The 22,724-nt window shown below is 37.0% G+C and overlaps 1 protein-coding gene across 1 annotated transcript in view; it reads left to right on the forward strand.

Moving 5' to 3' along the window:
• The window catches only part of iqca1.L (IQ motif containing with AAA domain 1 L homeolog), an 89,546-nt gene that overhangs the window by 32,902 nt on the left and 33,920 nt on the right, over nucleotides 1-22,724 (forward strand). Inside the window, exon 6 of the mRNA XM_018236072.2 lies at nucleotides 7,698-7,903. Coding sequence (XP_018091561.1) covers nucleotides 7,698-7,903 — 206 coding nt within the window. The remainder of the gene's footprint in view (nucleotides 1-7,697; nucleotides 7,904-22,724) is intronic.

Below are 22,724 nucleotides of genomic sequence, written 5' to 3' on the forward strand. Positions count from 1 at the left end.
GTTCCATTACTTTTGCTGTGGGGGACACGGCACTGCTCCAGCAGTGGCTCACTAAGAAGAGTTGCTGCAGAACCACACGGTGGGCCGCCTGCTGGAGGGCCTGAGTCTAGGGGAGGTACTGCCCGTGTTCTGCTCCATGTGGCTCCTCAACGCCCCCGGGGAGCCCATGCCTGATGAGCTGCAGTTCGAGCTGGAGATGGAGTACAGCAGTGTTCGACAAGTCCGCCTCCCCACCTGTGCGTCTGGCACCTTGCCCAACTACACGATCAGGTACTGGGGGTGGGGTACACCTTGGCTCCTGCCCAACTAAAAGATCATGAGCTGGAGGGAGAAGAGACGAGCAGGAGAAAGGGAGAAGAGCAGCAGGGAGGGAGGGAGAGGAGAGGAGAAGAGCAGCACAGAGGGAGTCAGAGCCGGGCCATTGGTCTGAGCATGGAGGGCTACTCTGCAGAACCCCCCCCCTTCCCCCGCTATCAAGGTAGATCTCCTGATGAGGGCCAGGTGTCGAGAGTAGATCCCAGGGTAACAAAGTCTGGGCACCCCTGAACTCCAACTTGTGTGTCGATTAATGGGGTGAGAGGCCGCACTCTCTGCCAATGTGCGTTCCGGCACCCTGTTTTGCGCTGTTCACCCTGTGAATGCATTTCTCACCCCTAGGCTTATACTCAAGTCAATAAGTGTTACAAGTTTTTGTAGGTAAAATTAGGTACCTCGGCTTATACTCGGGTCGGCTTTACTCGGGTCGGCTTATACTCGAGTATATACGATAAATACATAAGCTGCTATATTGTTTGCCTGTGTCCTTCCACAGACAGATGCAAAACAGTGCCTCTAATGGTCAGAAATATATTTATAATTATGCCTGTATATTCAAAGGAAGAATGTTCATTGCATATTATAAGTATTACCTTTATACTGTATATGTTCAATAGATAATAAACAGGCATAATCCGTAAGTATAGGTACTGTAAGTGAAAATAATGTAGGCAAAGGAACACAGAGATAAGGAACAGCACGGATACTTATCGCTGATGTGTGTTGCAATATTGATAGTTTAGTAAATGATGTCTGGGCTAATTTAATACAAAAGTGCAACCATTTATTCTATTTTTGGAAACAGATTTGTAGACAAAATGAGTGGCTTTAATATTATTTTGTTGAATCAACAGCCCAAAATGTCCAAATCACTGTAAAAATAAGGAAAGTGAAGTTAACAAAAACTATGCAAGAGACAGAAATCAAAGCAAATGATCAGATTACCTTGCTCGTGAAAAATATTAAGAGTGACTTAAAAGCATCATTAATTGGGGTTAAAGTTTCCGAGGTTGAATATTTATGGGGATTTTAGGAACTTTAGATGCTTTTGTTTTAGGAATAGAAGAATAATTTATAGGACTACAAAGCAAGTTAAAAAAATTAGACAATGTACTAGTAGAAGTCATTACAAAGGCAATGATATCTAAAGCAATACACCAGGCCCCATTTTACTAAACACTGCATGGAAGGTTAACACTACAGGCCAAGCTTAGAAAGGGGATACATCTACTTTCTTGCAGACGGTATCTGGTAGACTTGTGTCCACACTTTTATTTGTCTGCCAATCCATAACTTAATAATTTGCTTTCAACATTTAGATGAAACCAAATGCTGCTGGTTTGGAAATATGGGCCAGTCAAACCCCATCCTTGCTTTTTGTGTTTTTTTCATATTGTTTACAATATATAATAATATTTTGCAAAATATATAGCTTTGTAGTTGTCAGTCTTGGGTGTGTTGCAGGACTGTACATGGTGTAAGAAAATAAATGGGCTTTGCAATATGATAGTTTATGATACAAATGTAGTTACTTATCATGCTCAGGATGATTGATATGGTGTCTGTGCAATCTGTATATGGTACGCTTTCCCTTGTGCTTCTTGTGATACTTATTGGCTATGTGATGCAACCTTGGTTCTCTATGTGGTTTTCCAGCAAAAAATGGTATACAAATTAAATATACAGCATGTGAACTACACCACCATACATTGTTTCCTGTTTGGAATATCCATAAAAACATAATGATTCAAATATTGATAAGAGTCTAGAGTAAAAGTGTAAAAACACTCTAAAAACATCAAATGTTCTATGAGGAAATTAACCAAGACTGGGAGACAGAGTGTATATTTAGAACCGGAGGAATAATAATACAAGAGATTGTGCCCTAAAGCTGAAAGGAAGAATGTTAGGAAGTACTACTGTACTTTGTTTAAATGGGCTAAGAACTGCCATGGAGATGGTAACAAGCATTGCAATAAACAGATGTTAAACTGCCTGGGAGAAACACAGGGGTAAAACCCTGGATTAATTTAAAGACTAGAAAAGAAAATTGGCAACTTAAATGCACTTACTGGTCTTCAACTGTTGTTGACTTCCTATCATTAATGTTAAAATTGTTTACAGTATTTATTTACCAGAATATACTCGTATGCCAAGAAAATTATTTGTAGGTTCCGTTGTTTGGCAGATTAATGCAGATATAAATGTTATATTTTTCTTGTTCCTCGTTATTTCTCCAGAATAATTAGATAGCATAATAAATAAAGGGAAATCACCCTGAATGCATACAGATTTGCCTGATTAGGCTGTTTAGTATCCAGTGCCATGCGATTAAGGTTATTTATTTGTTGTAACTTTTGTAACGAATTGCTTGCCTTTAACTTCATTTGGTGAGATTCAGCAGATGTGCCACACAGTGCAGAGGCTGCAAGCACATCATTAGCCTGCATGGTGTACTATCTGGGGGCCCTGCTGCTAACTGTAATTTACCCTCTTGACAGCATGTGCCACCTCTGTGTCTGAAGCAAAACAAACTGATGGAGTCACAGTAGTGTTGTGCAGCCGAACAGCAAACTCGTTTTATAGAAATGGATTGGTGAAGCATTGTATTTCCACAGGGATCTATCTGCCGTCATGAAGCATAATAGTCATAAAAGTCTGCCTGCTTTGAAATATTTTTTTACAAGTACACTTTCAATTGGTATTTAAACTTAATATTTTTTGCTTTGCCCATGTAATTTGTATTGTATCATAATCTAAGTCTGATCATAAGTGACCACATTCTTTCCTCTCCTTTAGTGTTACAGAACCTTTGCATTTAGCTTTAGAAGCAAACAAGCTAGTCTGATGCTGTGCTGAGTGCTGAGAAGGGTCACAGCCTCTCCTGCATATTCTCACTATTTATACCATGCTGCTGTTTGGTGACAAACACTACCCTAGCAGTGGTGCTTTGGGGCCTGTGAACCCTGTAAATGTTATCACAAGTCTGCACTAGGCTGTAGAGACTGTGAGAATTTATATCAGTCTTGGCAGAGATTAGAGTTGGAGGAAGTGCTAGAAGATAAATGCATAGAACTTCACCTATCAGGTTACAAAATATACATGCAGTGAAATTTTCAATATTGGATTATTTTACTTGAAGCACCACTTAGTCAAGGGAGATAAGCAAGAAAAATGATTACTAAAAAATAATGAGATAAATTATATAGATAAATTATACTCTCTTAGTCTCTTAAAACGTATGACATTCTCAGATCCAAAATAAATATAAAGATTATTAATACATTTTATGAATTAATAAAGAATGGAAAATGTTCTTTGTGCTCTTGAATGATTTCATGGGAAACTGGGGTATAGGAGACCAGCAATCTAGAACAAAAGTTTAACATGTATAACAGATGCCTTATAAAATATTAGAGATTACTAAAACACTTGGCATTCAGTCAGGGTCACCTCTCTGAATGTGAAATACATCCCCAAGCAGTTAATTTTGCAGTGAAATGTTCAGCACCTCAAAAACAGAGCGCTCAGATGTAAAGGCAAGGGGTAGGCAATTAGGGAGGTAAGTGCTGTGCCATTTATCCATTGCTTTACAAGAAAAAGAATTTATACCTTTCTATTAAATGGGCCGGCACTCAACAGTTTGCTAAAATCAATTTCATTTTACATATGAATGTATATACATAATACACAAGAGCCATGAATATTCTGTTAATTATATCCTTATGATTCCTAGTTATGTCATCATTTATAATTGGTGCTAAGTGACGTGATTTCTGGCACATGGTACTTAAACTTGTGTATTATATTGAATAACCCTCAGCCTTGTGTTTTTATATAGTCATGTAACTCCTCTTTGACTTATAATATCCTTATATTTTACAATAGAGAGTATGTAAATATATGTGAGTGTATTGATAGGTCTGTATATGAATGTGTGTTTATGAAGGCGAAGAACACACCGACACATCATGAGTAATGCTAGCAGGAAAAGCATTGCTTGTTTATTGCGGATGCAACGTTTCGGGGCGTAACCCCTGGGTTACGCCCCGAAACGTTGCATCCACAATAAATGAGCAAGGCGTTTCCTGCTAGCATTACCCATGATGTGCCGGTGTGTTCTTCTCCTACGTTGTATTTGAGGCTGCCAATTCCTCTATCACCGAGCACCTGGGATTCAAGGTTATTTGGACAGCCAGGGTGTGCGAGGGTAATTCTTCCCTTCTCCTGTGTGTTTATGAAACCACTGGAGGGGTAGACTATTATCATGTTTCAACTACGCAACTATGTAATTCCACACCTGCAGCAAACATCAGTCTTTAAGAATCATTTACAAAAACAAGTGATAAAATGGATGCAGAATTGAGCATGCAGTGAAGTTATTTAGAAAGGTAATTGTTTTCATACATGCTTATTTGCAACATGTGAATATCATTAATGTACACCTTCGGCCTCCTCTGATGAATTATTCAGAAGCACACATATTGCTACAATTGTTGCATCAAAAGCATCAGACATTAATGCTGTTATTATTGCCTTGTACCAGAGGTGACACCATTCATATACAAGTGCAGGGGAACTACTATGTGTCACTACTTTGTGTTCAATTACCAAAATGGACACTAAATTTCTTTCATGTTGATGCATGAAGTGCAAGTTGCAGTGGGATAAAAACTAGCGTGCTCCTTCAATTATACTTGAATTCATTAAAAAAAACTGCATTGTAAGTGGAAGACATAGCAAAGTGCAAAAGTTTAGCTCTTTGAACTACATTTGTAACTGAGCCTTCTTGGTACTGTTGCTTTAGAGCCCTATGGAAAACAGTGAATGGTTTAAAACCAGTTGAAAAACTGGCACTATGACTAATTTTCTTTCAGCCTTATTTACAATAATTTTAAACAAACCATCCATTGTAATCTAATTTTTTTAATCTGCATAACAAGCTCAAAACATATTTGGTAAACAAGATACAACAAGAGGCAATAACCCCTATTTCAACCAAAATAGAACATGTTCTGTTTCTCATACTACACAAGGTTTTGCTGAGTTTTCGTCCGACATCAAGGCCTCTAAATTCTAAAACATAAACTGAGAACAATGTCAAGCATCAGCTAAGAGAACAGCTTCCCCATCCTATTGTTTGGTGATTTCTTTTCATTATATAAGAAACACTTGTTATTTTTCCGCAGGGTTTGTTTGTTTTATTATTTAGTGCTTTTTCCGTATTTTTTTCAAGAAGGAAAGAGGGGGCAGCAGAGTCATTTTCCTACAGTCCATGTAAACAGCTGCTGGCCAGGAAGTTAGTGACAAAGCAATGGCAGTGAATAAGCAGAGGGGATGACAGAAACACGTGGATCTGTGTTTTGAGCCGTGGGAAGTACTCAAAAGGGAACTGCAAATCTCCTGTCTAATCACTCAGAACAGTAGAGGACTGAAGAATTGAGTTCTATTCAAAGCATCTGAACCTGTTGATTTGCTTCCAAGCAGGTGTCTATCATGCGATATCAAAAAATTATTCCAAAACACCTGAAACAAATGTAGTATAAAAAGCTACATTGTATTCTTATTCAAGGCCAGAACAATTTATGAATATATTGTCTATCTTGTGCTTCCATCTTTGTTCAAACAGCAGAAAACATTCCTGTTGCAGTCCGCATTCACAACGTTGTCTTCACACAATGACCAAAACAGAACATGCACATGTTATGTCCTAATTCTGAGCTGACCTGTTGGCCCTACTAAGTTTTGGGGGTAGCTCAGCTATTGCTTTCCTTGTCAATAACAGGTTCTGCTGACCCTTTGGATTACAAATGTGCTTTGGGGGTTATTTAATAAAATACACTAAGTTTGCCCAGGAGCAATAACCCATAGCAACCAATCAGCAGGTAGCATTTACTGGCCACCTGTTTAAAAGCAAACATCTTATTGGTGATATGGGTTGCTTTTTCTGGGCAAACAGTGCATTTTATTACATATGGGGGTAAGTGTTATATTTCTGAGATGTGCAACTCCTTAACTTTCAGCCACCAAGGACCTTTTACACACCATGAAGACCAACTGTTTTGTAGCTAAGGATGTTGATAACCAGGTTGATTAGGAAGTCCTAACTACTATGCAATAAAGGCTATGAGTTTGGTCATATCAACATTTATCTCCTGCTACTACACAGTTAAGATCACTGCAAATGATGGCTACTGTGACAATTCTTGGAAAAAAAATCATAGAGATAACATTCTATTAAATGCTGATGATGATGACTTGACATGATTGGGAATTGTCTATTACTATGTCAGTTTAGTACAATCATCACCCCAGAAATGTTCATCATGTAAGTGTTCATTCAAACTCATAGTAGACACTGCACAGTGGGCAAATTTTTTGTTGGTTGTTAAATGTAAGTATCATATATTCATATGGACTCATTTCAGAATGCTGATTCATAGGAACTAGAGCTACACATGTAAGCTGCAATGTAGCTAGGTTTTCTTTATTGCTATATGTTGGAACATTATTAGTAGGCTATGCTTCTATGTCACTGATGTTGTGTGATAATGCCTGCTTGCACTGGTGCTCTAAGGCTTCTGCCATACAGTGCTGATTTGTGGCCTGTTTCTTGGTCTAAATATCAATCAACCGATTCATTGGCTTTCACTTGCTTCTGTGTCTGCACTCACAGGCACTGCATGGATGATGGCTAGTCAATTTTGCCCCCCTCACCTTTGCTTTTTGCACAGGTATATTTTCCTGCTGAAAAAAAAGGAGGCCGTCCCAATATTCCTGCCACAAAGTAGAAAGTACTGAATTGTCAACAATACCATTGCATGTAGAGACATCTGTGTGAGCAATGATGGGTGTAGTGTTAATACCTTATTGAAATCATTAGAATGGGTGTCCCTATACTGTCAGCTATGTAATAGTGTATTATTGATAACTGGGGTTTATTTCAGATATTTTCCAGATAGTAAAATATTAAGTTATAAGTTATTCTGAGAATAACTTATATGGGTGTGAGTTCATTAATCAAAGAATAAGCTCAAGTGTAGGAATACTAAGGGCCACTGAATTGTAGCCCATAGAATCCATAATGCGAATTTTGATGTGGATTGTGTCCCATGTACCAAAGAAGGATCAAATGACAAATTACCCTACATCCATAGATTAGAATAAATCAAGTAGGCTCACTTTTATACACCCAATTCTACATCCAATTTAGTTAGCCTTTAATGCTGTGCTGAGTGAACATAAATTAGCCTTATGACCTTTGATTTTGTATTTTAACTCATATACACTATAAAGACACATCACCTAGCCAAATATTATTAATGAGTTAAACTCCAAAATAACCTTTTTCATTAAAATATGAGTTCTGTTTATACCCACAGATGCCACCGCCAAACTTCAGCAAGGTTAGCATGGCAGAGGTACTTGCTAGAAAGACAGAATCACTACGTTGTCAACTTCAGGAACAACATGAAGCTGAGTATCAGCATTCTCTGGCTCATATAAAAGATTCCATACGAGAGACAGAATCCCTGGACATGAAGGAAACATTGCAGGACCAGATCCGTCAGTGGTTCATTGAGTGCAGGTGAGATATGTTCTTTAAAATTCTGCTTGCAACATTGGCATTTCTGAACTGCCAGAAAAGTCATTTTGGGCAACATCATCTTCAACCCTTGGGGAAGTTTATTTATTTTGCACATACTGAAACTGTCTTGGTGAAGACCCCTTCTGGCCATATATACTTCTGGCCAACCAGCAATAGCTGCATCTTCTGTCTTTTCTAAAAAGGATAAAGCAGTACAATGTGGTCTATGATCAGGGTTTTTACCAGAAATATACATTTAGGGGGGATTTAAAATCAGAATTTATCTCATAATTAAAATAAAAAAAACATGTCCAAACTCTCTTGCCCAATTTTGTCTTATTTATTAATAAAATAACACAAATAAATCTGATTGGGGAAAAACCTGATGAAATCGAGCAAAACCCCAAATCGTAAATTTTTTGGACTTTTTTCCCGAATCACTTGTTTTTTCATGTTTTTTGCTCAAAAACCCTGAATTTATCGGATTATCCGGCTAAACCCAGTGCAATATCTTCATATTGGGATAGAGATATCTCCCATTGATTTATACAAGATAGCAGATTTTCGGATTCGGATAGCAGCATCAGGGTATAATAAATCTTGAAAAGTTCAAGTTTTTTTTTCCATGAAAAATACTTCTTTTTGCCCCAAAAAGCCCTAACAGATAAATTCAAGTTTAGTAAATAACCCCCTTAAATGAAAGGGACTATGTAATAGCATCTATTCCATCTGGTATGCAAACCTTCATAGCAGATGGTGATGTTTGTCTCCAATGCTAATAAATATGCCCGCTAGTGTATAAGGCTCATTTAAGTTCTCAGTTTGTTTAAAAATGTAGCCCTAAATGCCAATAAATGAAGAAGAAATGCATAAGTGAATTTAGTCCTTTTTCTGAAAAAAATACCAATACAGGCATCCAGATACCGCTTATCCGGAAAGCTCCAAATTATCGTTGTCTTTTATAGATTCCATTTTAATAAAAAAATTTACATTTTCTAAAATTATTTCCTTTTTCTATTTAATATTAAAAAAGTACCTTGTACTTGATCCCAACTAAGATATAATGAATCCTTATTGGATACAGAACAATACTATAGGGTTTAATTAATGTTTTAATGATTCCTTGGTAGTATGGAGATCCAAAATATATTGGACATTGATATAAATATATAGCTTAAGGCACAAAATATTTTTGACCAGGGATGACTTTGACGTAGTTAGCCAGCTTAAATATATTGCAATATATGGACAAACAATTCTTGTTTTGTTTAACGGGTAAGGCATTTTAGTGTGAATTTTGTGGTCACAACCTCATTGCATCACCGCTTAATGTTTTTAAAAAATCATTGGTGAGCACAACTTTCCCTTGTTTGTTATAATTTATACAGTAGCAGTGGTCAGCTCCATGTTGTAGCTCCCACCCTTCCCAGCTATAGTCTAGTGATCCCACTGGTGTCTAATAAAAGGGCATCCAAGATTGGGAGTTATACTTTGAAAGCAGCTAGTTAGTTACAGGTAAAACTTAGTCCCTTTATAAAATGTATAATGAAGCAGTAGAATTCTTAATGAATCCGATGCAAGTTGAGTGTAGGAACTGGCCACACTGGGGATGACGTTGACGTAGTTGGCCAGCTTAAATTTATTACAATGTATGGACAAACAATCCTTGTTTTGTTTAAAGGGTATCTTAAAGGAGAAACAAACCCCTTATTAAAAAAAACCCTACCCCACATAGAGAGCCCCCTCCCTCATCCCCCCCAGGCTGGCTGCTACCCCGGGCAAATGCCCCTAACTTTTTACTAACCCCTGGGTGCAGATTCAGGGATCAGAGTTCATGGCAGCCATCTTGCAGGTCTTCATGTCTTCTTCCGGTGCTTCGACAATTTCCGTCAATTTCAGCGCATGCACAGTTGTCGATAATGCGGGAAATTGCTTCAACTGTGCAAGCACCGCTACGCCGGTCTCATTCTCAGATTACCGAAGACCCGGAAAGATGGCTACCGTGAACTCCGATCCCTGAATCTGCACAGAGAGGTTAGTAAAGAGTTAGGGGTATTTTCCTGGGGTAGCAGCTAATGGGTTAAGTGCAGAGGACCTCTTGTGTGTGTGTGTGTATATATATATATATCCCCTATATTTTGGGGTATAAATGGTGTGCAGCAAACTGACACATTTAGAGCCAGTACATTTCCTAATAATTATCAAGATCCATGCCCCTTTGAGTCATAGTTAGCATGCCCCCTGTCAATCAAAGGGTTATTTGTAGTATTATGTTATACTGACCATATGTATCTTAAGTGCTGATCACAGATAACAATTTTCTGAGGGGCTTACATCCTCATATCTTTGCTTTGCCAAATACACAGATGGGTAAAGTTACTCACCAGCAACAACCAACAGCTAACCTTAGGTTATAAAAACATCTCCACCTACTTTCAAAATAGTCAAATCATTACAAGGCTGCACTTCATAATGTACTAAGGTCACTTGAGATTAGGCAGTAAATTGTTAGTGCGAACAATTTGAAAAGCTATCTCGAGGGCAAGAGAGGAGTTGATTTAGTATGTCCATAAAAACAAACCCTACCAGTCTGAGATTTTATGTTTCAGGCTCCCATGTGGATATAATAAAGAGATATCAAAACAAAAAGGATAGCTGGCTGCTAGCTAGGTGATGACACTAATATGAAATTCAAAGTGCGTAACGCAAAATTGTCCTTCCATGGAAGCTTTAAAACTGTCATAGACGGAGCATGAAAAGAAGTTCATCGTCCTCTGTTACTGAGTCACTGCCATTTCTTTCATATCGACAGCATGACCCATGAAACTGAGCACAGAACAGCTGCTCACCCACAGAGAAACATATCTACATACACTGGGAAAATTGACACACATATAACAAATAGACATTGAAAATAACACAGCTGAAAAAAATATTTGCAATATTGTTCCTTTCTATTGCACCAAGGACTTTATGCTCATGTCCAAGGTTTTCAAAAACACTTGCACTGTTTCATTTGTTACTTTTGTGTCTAGAAGTTTATGCTTCCAGCCTCTTCTGGCTTTGTAAGCCTCATTTGTGAACATGGCAAATTTTCAGATGCAAATTGCCATTTCATTTTACCCACAATGCAGCATTTTCCAACAGAATATGAATGCAAATTAGCATACTTTTGGCAAATCTCTCATATGTTGAGATCAATACAGTTTTCAACTAATTTTATTTAGAGTTGTCACTATCAGCATGCAAAGTTAAAAAGTACTAGCATCTGATTCATGTGGCACATGTCAGTATGTTGATGCAACTTGTTGGCGCAACACACTAGAGCAGGGATCCCCAACCTTTTGAACCCGTGAGCAACATTCAGAAGTAAAAGGAGTTGGGGAGCAACACTAGCATGAAAAATGTTATTGGGGTGCCAAATAAGTGCTGTGATTAGCCATTTAATAGCCCCTATGTGGATTGTCAAACTACATTGAGACTGTTTGGCAGTGGACCTGGTTTTTTTTATACAACCAAAACTTGTTTCCAAGCCTGGAATTCAAAAATAAGTACTTGCTTTGAGGCCACTGGGAGCAACATCCAAGGGGTTGGAGAGCAACATGTTGCTCACAAGCTACTGGTTGGGGATCACTGCACTAGAGGAACCCTGGAACTAGAGCCGGACTGGGAGTAAAAAGCATCCCGGGGAAAAAAAAATCAAAGCAGCCCACACACAGTTACACACACACACACGCAGTTACACACACACAGTTACACACACACAGGCACACGCAATTTGTGCAGGTTTAGACTTTATCGATATCTTGTAAAACTTAGGAAAGCAAGTGTTTAGGAGTTGTAGTTCCACAGCAGATGAAAAATACATGTGCAGACTTCACCCAAGGATACAAACAGCGATGAAATACAGCTGGCAACATTTAAAAGTAATTACCAGAGATACCATGTGACATGGCCCTGTGACATCTGAGAATTGTTCCAAACCAGGCCAGATATTATGACAAATATGAAATACATACATTATAGCTGTCCATAGACGTGCCAACGTAATCATACACAATTAAACGCCATAAAACCTCTAAATGGAGTGGCCCTTCGGGCATTCGCCCGATCGGACAGATTGCCAGTCCGGGCCTGCCTGGAACTACCATTATATATAAGTTAGCTGTAGTTCCAGGGTATCCCTTGGGTCAATGTGGACTTGTGTGCTATTCATCACAACAGTCTGGGTAGAAACACTACAGAATTGAAGCAAGTACCTTTGTGAATGGTGCGCTGAATTTTGGTGTTCATTTTAGTTAGCACTTTGCTTGCATTTGCATAGTAAATAAGACCTGGTGATTTACAGGTATAGAAAGAGACAGCCAGAGACCAAATGTGATAAGCATTGCCATTTCCTATGCAATGAGTACACTGGGGAGCATTATGGAGCCTATATTCATTGTGGTGTTATTTCACATAATAGCACTATCTGGATAGTCAATTTTGGCATGATATGGCATAGAAACATAGCCGTATTCTGTAAATAATTTATAAAATGTAAAACTGCAGTCTATTCCGTTTTGGACATGTAAAGCACAGGACTCCTTTACTAGATTACTCTTTGACCCATTCCCCTTTATTTAAAGACAGATAGATGGCTTACCCATAGTCCTCTTTGATAAATAAGTTATAAATCAACTATCGTATAGAATATATTTTCTCTATGGAGAAGATTAGGAAAGTTTTCCATCGAAATGCTATGTAACCATTTCGTTTAGTGATCTGTCGACCTGAGACTGGATTAAATGTGCTGTAACAAGTTCATCTATCCCAAAACCTGCAATCATTTTTCTTCTGCCTGTAATGCTGTTTCATTCAAATTCCTTCTGACATGCCTGGTAGACATCAGAGGAAAGTAGCTGCAGACTAAAGCAGGTTTCAGAACTTGGCAATTAAAGCTTCCAAGTGGATTAAGATACACAGTTTCAGGATTCATTATAATAAAACTAAAATCCATTTTAAAAGATAAGAATTGCACTCACTATGATTTATAAAACCAGGGGAAGCATGGCCTTACTTTTGACCCCAGCATGTGAATTTGTAACAATGGGATGGCGTTGTCCCATGGGAAAGGGGGAGTTTTTTGCTTCCATCATCATTCCAGCAGACTGAGCATTTTATTGGAAATCTTAAACAGCCTGGGTGTATAAAATGCTTCTCAAAAAGCTGTGTATGTATTAAGTGTACATCCAGTAATCAGCATGTCTGGTCACAAGCATCTCACCCCTTACCCTATCCCCTTATGTCCAACCTGAATACTCAGTCTGAAAGTGGGATATTAGTTAAGTGATACAGTGGCAGAATCCTGATTGTGATTTCTATATAAATTCTATACAATTTTGTGTAGCAGCTAAGCCAACTTGTGCTTATGTGGCACTCTACAGGGCTTTCTTTCTACTGGTGACATCCTTGCTGGATCCTCCATTACACCTTTATCTATACTCTATAAGGACTTTTTAAAAGGGACCTGTCACCAACATAAAAATGGTAAAATAAAAATCCTTTTAAAATGAAAAAAAAACATTTTTTTTTAATTAAAACATCCATACTAGTTATAATCTTGTTTATAACTCTCAACTGTCAAGCCAAGGCATATATGCAGAGCAGGCAATTACTTTCACTTTTCATTCTGCACTCATTCTATCACTGCACTCCCCACATTCTCCCTACATCTTTAACATCTAATTTTGCACCAGTGCATGGGCATCAAGTGCCCCATTTTGGTGCATAAGCAAGACTTCACCATGATCTAAAGCTTGCCTTAATTCTGCTTTCTGGTTGCTGTAATTATGATTTCCAAGACTAAAAGAAACAAGATTTTATATAGATTATATATAGTTTTTATATAGTGTAAGTGAAGTTTATTTTGCTTGACTAACATCATAAAATAGGATTTGGAATTATTTCTTAGGATGACAGGTTTCCTTTAAACATGTTCAGTAGTGCTTCTGTATAAGGGCACTCATGCTAAGCCATACATCTGCTTGATGGTGAAAGAGAGAGCAGTTTGGCTAGTAAGGCAATGACAAAATATATCCAAGCATACAACAGCAAATATTGCAAGAAAACATCAGCATTATCTAAAAGGATATTGTAATGTGATGTTAGTTTTCCTTTACTTCTCATTCTGGTTAGTGCTGGTAATAAAATCAACCCATGAGTGACCTTTTTAGATACATTTTATGTACTTTCTTCTCTGGGGGTCCATAGATGTATAGGTCTTTAGCACCTATAAAATATTTTTTTCAAACCACCCCTAAGCAAAGGGGGAGAGCTGGTTATTGAAGAGAGCCAAAGGTTAAAGATTTGGAGTCTCCCAAAACACTTCATGATGATATCTCCCCTCGAGTACTTTATACAGTTTCTAAATTGTACTTGGAGTTTGTTTGTGGGAGGGAGATGATAGAATGAGCTCAGCTCTTTATTAATTCATTCTGCATTACATTTCCTCCGAGGCTGAGCATCACACTAAATATTTTTGCACAACACATTGCTGGAAAAGTACGAACTTGCAATGTGTTTTATAAACGTTGTGGGATTTATCTCACGTAATAGAATTTAGCCTTTAATCCTTACACAAGGAAACAGGCAGGCAGTTTTGCTTCAAGGATCATTATATGTGTTATGATATCCAGAGAAATATAGCTAACTATTGGGTATAGTTTAACATATTTATTTGCCTTTTTTAAGTATACAGAGTTGTATAATAAATTGTTGTTACAGCACTCCGTTATATGAAAATACCAAAGGAAATATAGGTATATAAAGTTAAAGTAAAACATATCGCTAAAGAAAATTACCTTTTAGTAATACAATAGTAACTGTTATTCACAGGTTACCATAGTTGGTTCACTATATGCTTTTTAAAGGGGAAGTATATTTTTTTCTGAAAAGTGGAATGTTTGATTCTTCTTGCTGACTAAAAAGGAAAGGCCTGCCATCTATGGTAGATTATTTATTAAGAAATTATTGTGTGTTAAATCACAACGTTTGCCTTAGATTCAGTGACCCATACCAACCATTCAGCAGGTAGCATTTACTACTCATCTCTTTGAAAGCACAGATCTGAGTGGTTGTCATAGGCTACCAGACCTGGTACAAATGTTGTGACTTTTAATAAATAAACCCTTCTGTTTTGTCATCAGCTTATCTGTAGGTGATGCTGTTCGGATCTTTCAGCTGCAAAACCTGCTGAGGATGCCATTACTATATTCACTAGTTTAACTTACTATTATTAATACTTATTCATATTATGAGCTTGGTAACAATGTCCATCTGTATATTAAAAAGCAACTATAGCCCAAAGAATTAGCCATTTGGGCACTCTAGAGCTATACTGTATGTGCTTTATTATAGCTGAGTTGTATAAGCCATGTGATACTCATTAATGGAGCAATACTTGGCTGTATCACATACTTTAAGAAGAGCATTGTGTAAATTGTATGTAAGCTTGTATGGAAACTCTGTGTGTGTAAATCACTTTGCAGATATATTTAATGATATTCTCTTCTTGTGTTCTATCAAATTGGGCAGTGACTGATCCAACCATTTGGACCTTGGGCTTTTTTATTGGAATTGGGTGCAGGAGCTAACGTAAAGTGAAAGAGATCAGCTCTATTGCTCTATTTATTTGGTTTCTTAATACTGTGTATATAACTCCTTTGGTGAAACTATTGTTTAAATTATTAATGGTGAGGCGGGTGAAAATTGCAATGTTTTTAGCCATTTAGCACCATATTATGTGATCAGCACCGATTCTGGCATTCAAATCCCTTTATGTTTCTCATGAATACAGTGCTGCCTTCACTTGGCAACAATGTATACATGATGGAAAGTCTAAAGAAAGACACTTGGGTTCCACCAACATGTTGTGCAGGTAGGAGCCACTATGCTTGATAGCTAGTATGGTGCTATGCATTCACAAGGGCACTGTAGAGCTATCAGTCTAGTGGTCAATGTGCTTTATATTATTTTTCTGAGCAGTTGTCCAACACTTGCCCTGAATCTTACAGATGAAGGAAATGAGAAGGAGTTGCACTACACTTTTCAAAATAGTGTTTTGCTAGTTACACTAAGGATCCTTATGGTGTACACTGCTAAAATATTGTCTCGAATCTACAAAATGTGTGTAAATAGAGACAATTAGCAATTGTTGTTTCGATTCCTTCCTATGTATCTATACACTAATAAAGAACAGAGTGCATTGCTGATGCACTGATAGTGAACATTTCCCCCTCTAGCATCCATTTCAATATCATTACACAGATAATAATCTCAAAAAACTGTACCATACTGCTGAGTATCTTGATAATGGACAGACTGCTGTTTAATGTTGCTGGGATTCTAACAATGGATAATAAGCATGACACACTATGATACAGAATATTTATGCCTTGGTTATGTACATGCTGTGCTCAGTGATTACTTGCATGCGAATAATAAAAGCCATATGGTGTATAATAATTATTCTAAGAGATGAAAAGGGGCAGATAGTAACTGAATATATGAGAGAATATAGCCTGTCTGCAGTATAATATGCCATCAGCAACAGGAACCAGACACAAGCAATATAATATGTGTGAAAGGTATAGAATGCCCCTTTCCTAGCAACTTTGCAATTAGTCTTCATTATTATTTATCTTGCTCTTTTGCCTCCTTCCAGCTTCCAAATGGGGTCACTGACCCCATCCAAAAACAAATGCTCTGTAAGACTGCAAATGTATTGTTATTACTGCTTTTTATTACTAATATTTCTTTTTGCCTCGTACTAAAAGTTTATTTAAAGTTGAACAACTCCTTTATGAGCAGATAAGAAGCCCCAAAACAATGCAGAATGTTTTACTAAAACAGACACTCATTCACATCCATATTGATTTATTGATTTATTGATTTATCGTATGCGTGTTGCAATGGCTGCAACTTGCATATAGGTGCACCACTCCTTTTGGTGTACAAATGATTCTAGCATAGGCAATGACGTGTCTGCAGAATGGTGCAGAAGTTCATACAGAATCATGTCTACACCAGGACTTTGGCACCAACAGTGATATCAGAGCATCACAACTGGCATGACAATTCAGTATTTAATGCTCAGCTGATATCACTGCGTTGCGTTGTAGGTCTTGGTTCCTTGGTGTGGTAAACTACTTTACTGCACTACTATTACTATGACTGGTTAATGGCTCTAGGCTAGTTCCTAACAATGCTGATTGACGCTTGCCTTGGCCTGTGTCTGAATCTTGAAAATGATCATGAATAACCCTTTTGATACACCTTAGGACTTTTGCCTTTCAGCCTGTTCCCCTGTGTCTACTTCCTTCATAGAATTTTGGCAAGAAACCCTTAGTTCCTAACAAGATTCCACATATAGAAAACATTGTTTTATCAGCCATTCAACCACAGTTCGAAGAATATATAGGAAAGTATACAATTATCCAAAGTGTGATTTTGCATGAATAAATGCTTGAAGTTATCTAATGTGCATGTTCTTTATTTTAGATTTTGCTAAGTGCTTTTGGACCAATGCATAGTGCTCACTGACAGATAGCATATATCCATATTCTTATTGAGTAAAACTGACCAGTGTTCCCTCTAATTCCTTGCTGGCTACGTAAGCACAAAAATTCTACCATCAATTTTGCAACCTCACCCATTTAAAAAAGGACACTTGCTGAATATACATGCAGCAAGTTGGATACAGCATGTGTATTCAATAAGTTTCCTCTTTTAAAGGGGTGACATAGTAACCCTATATAAGGAGAACTTGCCAACCTTTGTTCCATGGATAGATTAGCATCACACTAATTCTGGGAAATATCAATGTTATGCATTTTATTCATTCACATTATGCAAACAAGTATATAAGTGTAATTTTGCCAGACATCTTGTGTATAAATGAAGTGTGCAAAACACCCCAACTTGTAGAATTCTGGTGAAGTCACGTTTTCCAATTTATTTATGTTTTCCCACTTTATATTATTGGGTTTTCTTTATTGCATCCATTCAAATTCGAATCAACAAAGTTAAAAAATCTACAATGGCGGATATAAATCAGAACAGAAAGTACCTCATGAAGTATATCTCTTTGTTTTCATATGAATAGACAATATTTGTGGGCTGCTACTTAATTAAAGGATTTATTGGCTGGCACCCACAGGAATCATTGTAACCCTCACAATGCTTCAAGGATATTTTAGATAGGTACTGAAGCAAAAAAAAACATTATCCGCAAGACAAAGGAGGAAAAATTCCTGACATGCTTCTGTAAGCAGAAAAAGCTACTGAATGAATAATGCATGTCCCAACTGGGGACAGAAGAGAGCTAATGAGTGAGCCTGCGAACACAAGGCTGTTGTAATAAGTGACCCAGACAAGCACTCCTCCTGCTTCTTCTAATTAGATGCCACTCAGATCTGTTCAGCTAATCCTTTTACATGAATGTTTACCAGGTGGAATTCCAAATCAAGTACTTCATGACAAAATGAGCATACAATGTTGTTAACATATTTTTCCTGTACAACCTATTTTGGAAAGGAAAGAACATTGTCAAATTGATATCAGTTGAAGATATTGGGCCTATATTAAAAGTTATAGGCCTTCCACCATACTGCAAATCTTGACATTTCACAATTATCTAGCAACTCAATATCAGTTCGAATGTTATACTCCCAATATGTTTTCAGTGCCTCCTTTTTGTAGTTCTATGGCTGTCACTCTAAATAAAGTGCAGCTCTGTCCTCCAACAAACAGGGTACAGGACAGACACAAAAGAATGCCCTCCATTGTAGAAGAAAGCTGGCACATACTTTAATTAAAGAACTGGTCACTAATTGCTTTTAGAAATATATCTTTGGTGAGTAAATATGTTTTATTTAATAAAAGTAATGTTAGCAGGTAGTTTTGTAATCAATAATTAAAATGCCATCTGTGCCATAAACCAGAGTAAAGTTTCTGGTACTAACCCATAACCCTTTGATAAATAAGGCAAGTTTTTCAATGTACAACAGATTTCCTACACCTTTTGATGGAGCACAATGGCAGAAAATGTTAGAACATGGATATTAGGCAGGATCAGCGGGGCACCATTCATGTACCAATAATCGTACAGAATTTTTCATACAATATTATTGGTATGTAAATGGAAATCTTAAGTGTAAATGACTTTCAAGGTTCAAGATTGTCCATTCTGTGCTTATTTGCTTATTTTTGTACTGTTTCAAGAACAGTTTTATTAACAGAATTAGTACACAGTCACAGTGAAAAGTGCACATCTTCTTTATAAGGCCCATAGGTGTCCTGTGTTTAAGGTGCTGTTGTCTTTACTCACTATGGGAGTGCACTGAGCAATTCATATGATTTCTGAGATTCACTGAAGGTACAACGAAACCTTTAAGATATTTATTATATATATAAACGTTGGCCTGTATGTGCAAGATGAATGCACTTCTAGAAAAAAGACTAGCAAGTGGGAATAATCACATTGGTTTACTATTTATGCACTGCCTAGACAGCTGCTTGTCTCCTTAACCTCTGTTGCACCTCTGGAGCTGGGCTTTTCTTTTTGTTTTGACATGAATCTGTGTTTTATTATTATTTGAATTATAATTTTATTATGCTCTTCTACATGAAGGGGGTTATTTACTAAACTTCATTTTTTCTGGCCGAGGCTTTTTAGGGGAAAAACTTACATTTTTGTGAAAAAAAAATCACATTTTTCGAATTTTAATTTTTACCCTGATGCTGCTAAAAGTCAGAATCTGAAAATCTACCATCTCAAACCGCCAAGGTCATGTAGAAGTCAATGGCAGATGCCCCTTTTACAATTTGAAGATATAGTGATTTGCTCTGGGTTTCGTCTGATTCAGGGTTTTCGGACGATAACCCAAAAAATCGAGTGGTTCATCAAATCCGAAAAACTTGTACGATTTCACTCTATTTTATCAAGTCTTTTCCTGCACCAATTTTTTTGCGTCATTTTATTAATAAGTAAGTTAAAATTGAGGATGGGAGTTTGGTCGAAATGTTGCTTTTGATATACAAATCTCTGTGTTATTAGTAAACTGTGATCTTGCTTAAATAAGTTCATTCCCACCTGCTGAAATAGTATATTCACACTGAACATTATTATATATATTAAATGAAGCCCAGTTCATTAGAGAGCCATGGTACTATATTGGGGTTTCATTCACAGAAAACAGCTTTATGCATAAAGCCACAAATTTCAAAGGCTTTTGTTGTCAATGGAAATACTTCTTCACCATGATCTCCTTCAGTGAAAGCACAAATTATACATCTTGGATTTTTCTCATTGCTTTTGTCTGTGGCTTCAGACAATTAATTAGAGTGAGAACAGTTACATTTTGAAGCCTGTAGCATATAGGAAGGTATGCCATAAGAAGAATACTACTGTCTGTGTCTCCCCAATTTACCATAATTCTTCTTTGTTGAATCCTATAATCCTGTAAACGTGTAATATCCACAGAAGATCCTATTAAAACTCACTGGACATCTCATTATGCCAAAACATGCAGATATTTCTATCTCCAAAGCATTTCTTCATCATGCCTTGTAAAGTGAAATAGTAAAAGTTATGAAATCTCTTAATGACAACCATTTGGAAGAGTGACTTGGAAGGACCCTTTTCCTTTCCAAAGAAGTCACACATGGGAATTCCTAACATCTGGAATCAATGCGGTTTATAGGGTGACACTGGATTTGTAGGTGGAAAGGGACTTTCATGGAGCTTCTGAATGTTTAGATTTATGGGCTTGCTGACATTAATGAACAGCACTGAGAGAGGCAGTCTATTTAGGCTGAGACGGAAGCGCCTAAGATCCTGTGTTTTCTAAACTAAGTTGAATAGGAATAAATCAAAAATATTGTAAGTGAGACCTGTAAAGGACCACTGGACCTCCACTACTTAGGGTCATTTATCAGTCTTTCTTCATCGGTCTGGTGAACATTTAGATGTAATGGATGTGACATCTGCAAACTTCCTCCTTTTGCTTCCTGTTCAAAAACTGGCAAAATTTGTTTCATCCTCCAGCATATCTTTATCCCAAATATAGAAAGATGATTTTGTCAGTTAGATGGATTGTAGTACATAGTTCATTATTTATATTTATTGCAAATTTCAATTAAATATCTCCAATATTTTCTATTTATTCAGACAATATCTGGGTCTAACAAGTATCTTGCAGAGAGTTCCATATGCAGGAAGCTCTAAATTATGGGACGGCCATCTCTCATAGAATTCATTTTAAGCATTTATTTCTAATTTTCAAAAATTATGTCATTGTTCTAGTAATAAAACAGAACTTTTTACTTGATCCTATGCTGTAAAAATTCATATTGGCAAAACAACACTATTGGGTTTATTTAATGTTTAAATGATTTTAGCAGTCTTAAGGTATAGTGGCCCAAATTACAGAAAGATGACCTATTTGGAAAACTCCAGATCTCCATTTGGATGTTTGTTTAATTTAAATGTATCAATTCAAAAAGCCACTTCAGTATCTTCCTTCAAGCCTACAACAACCCATGCTAAACCAGATAGCAATTTTATATTCAGCATAGCATATATCAGGTTTTTATAATATATATATGTGAAGGACTTCAGTTCTAGAAATACAATCACAGGAATTTCCCATGGGAATACTACAGTTGCAATTAAAGATAAAAAGTGCATGAACTTTCTCATAGAAACAAAGATTTGCACCACAGTACTGGCAAGAATTGCCATGTGTGCATCTTTTTCTACATTTGATTTTAATAAATTACATTTGAGCAGTTGGATTTGTGTCTTAGGACTGACACAATCACTAACAGGAATTGTCACATATGCATATAATGGTGCACATGGGATTGGGATGATCAGAGTTTAGATTGTGTATTCTTATTTTCATAAAGCAACTATGGGATTGCTTTGTTATTCAGATGCAGAAATATGGGCCCGATGCCTGCTAACATCAGTTAAGAGACATGAACATTACAAAGTTAAGGTTACCTCGAAAAATGTTGAGTGATCACATTATCTTCATTTTGATGAATGGGGGTAAGGCCAAAAAATCCCATTAATAGCCTTCAAACATAACTGTTGAAGCGGTGAAGTGCATCTGGTTTCCAGAGTTCTTTGGCATATATATATTGTTTACGTTACATTAAGAACATCTGCTGGTACATTGGTGTTAAATACTGTGATTGCCCTATAAACTCTAGTTATTGTTGTATTTTTACCACTCTGTTCTGGATAGTTCTGTTATGGTAGAGATTACCAAACACAAGTTATATTAGCCAAAGTATGAAAAGCTACAACCAATACTGATTTCTCAACAAGCTGATTTTTATCAAAATGGATGCAAGGCTAAGCCTCCATTGATAAATGCATGCAAGTCCTCATTAGCACTCTCTAGGGTCATTGCTTTACCCTGGGGAACATATGCTAGAGCACTAATGGGTGCTAGTGCATAGCGTTGACTAATGCAGTTAGTGCTGTATTTGTGGGACAAGCCATAGGTGCTGTGAAATGGCACACATAGGCCTTCAGCCTTTCTTCAAGAGCTCCAAGAAGTGTGCAAAGTGCAAAACATGAGGTCTATTTTTGCACACTGCATGATGCATTGTAAATTACCCCTACTATACTGTATATCACTAATTACATAATTATCAGCTTTGGTTTAATAATGTTTTGTAATTATTTCCCACTGTATTCTATTTTATCAAGTGTTATTGGTGTATTTATATATTTGTTGTGCCATTTTTAACCACTTACTAGTATTAC

The sequence above is a fragment of the Xenopus laevis genome, chromosome 9_10L (assembly GCF_017654675.1).
Source record: "Xenopus laevis strain J_2021 chromosome 9_10L, Xenopus_laevis_v10.1, whole genome shotgun sequence".
NCBI lineage: Eukaryota > Metazoa > Chordata > Amphibia > Anura > Pipidae > Xenopus > Xenopus laevis.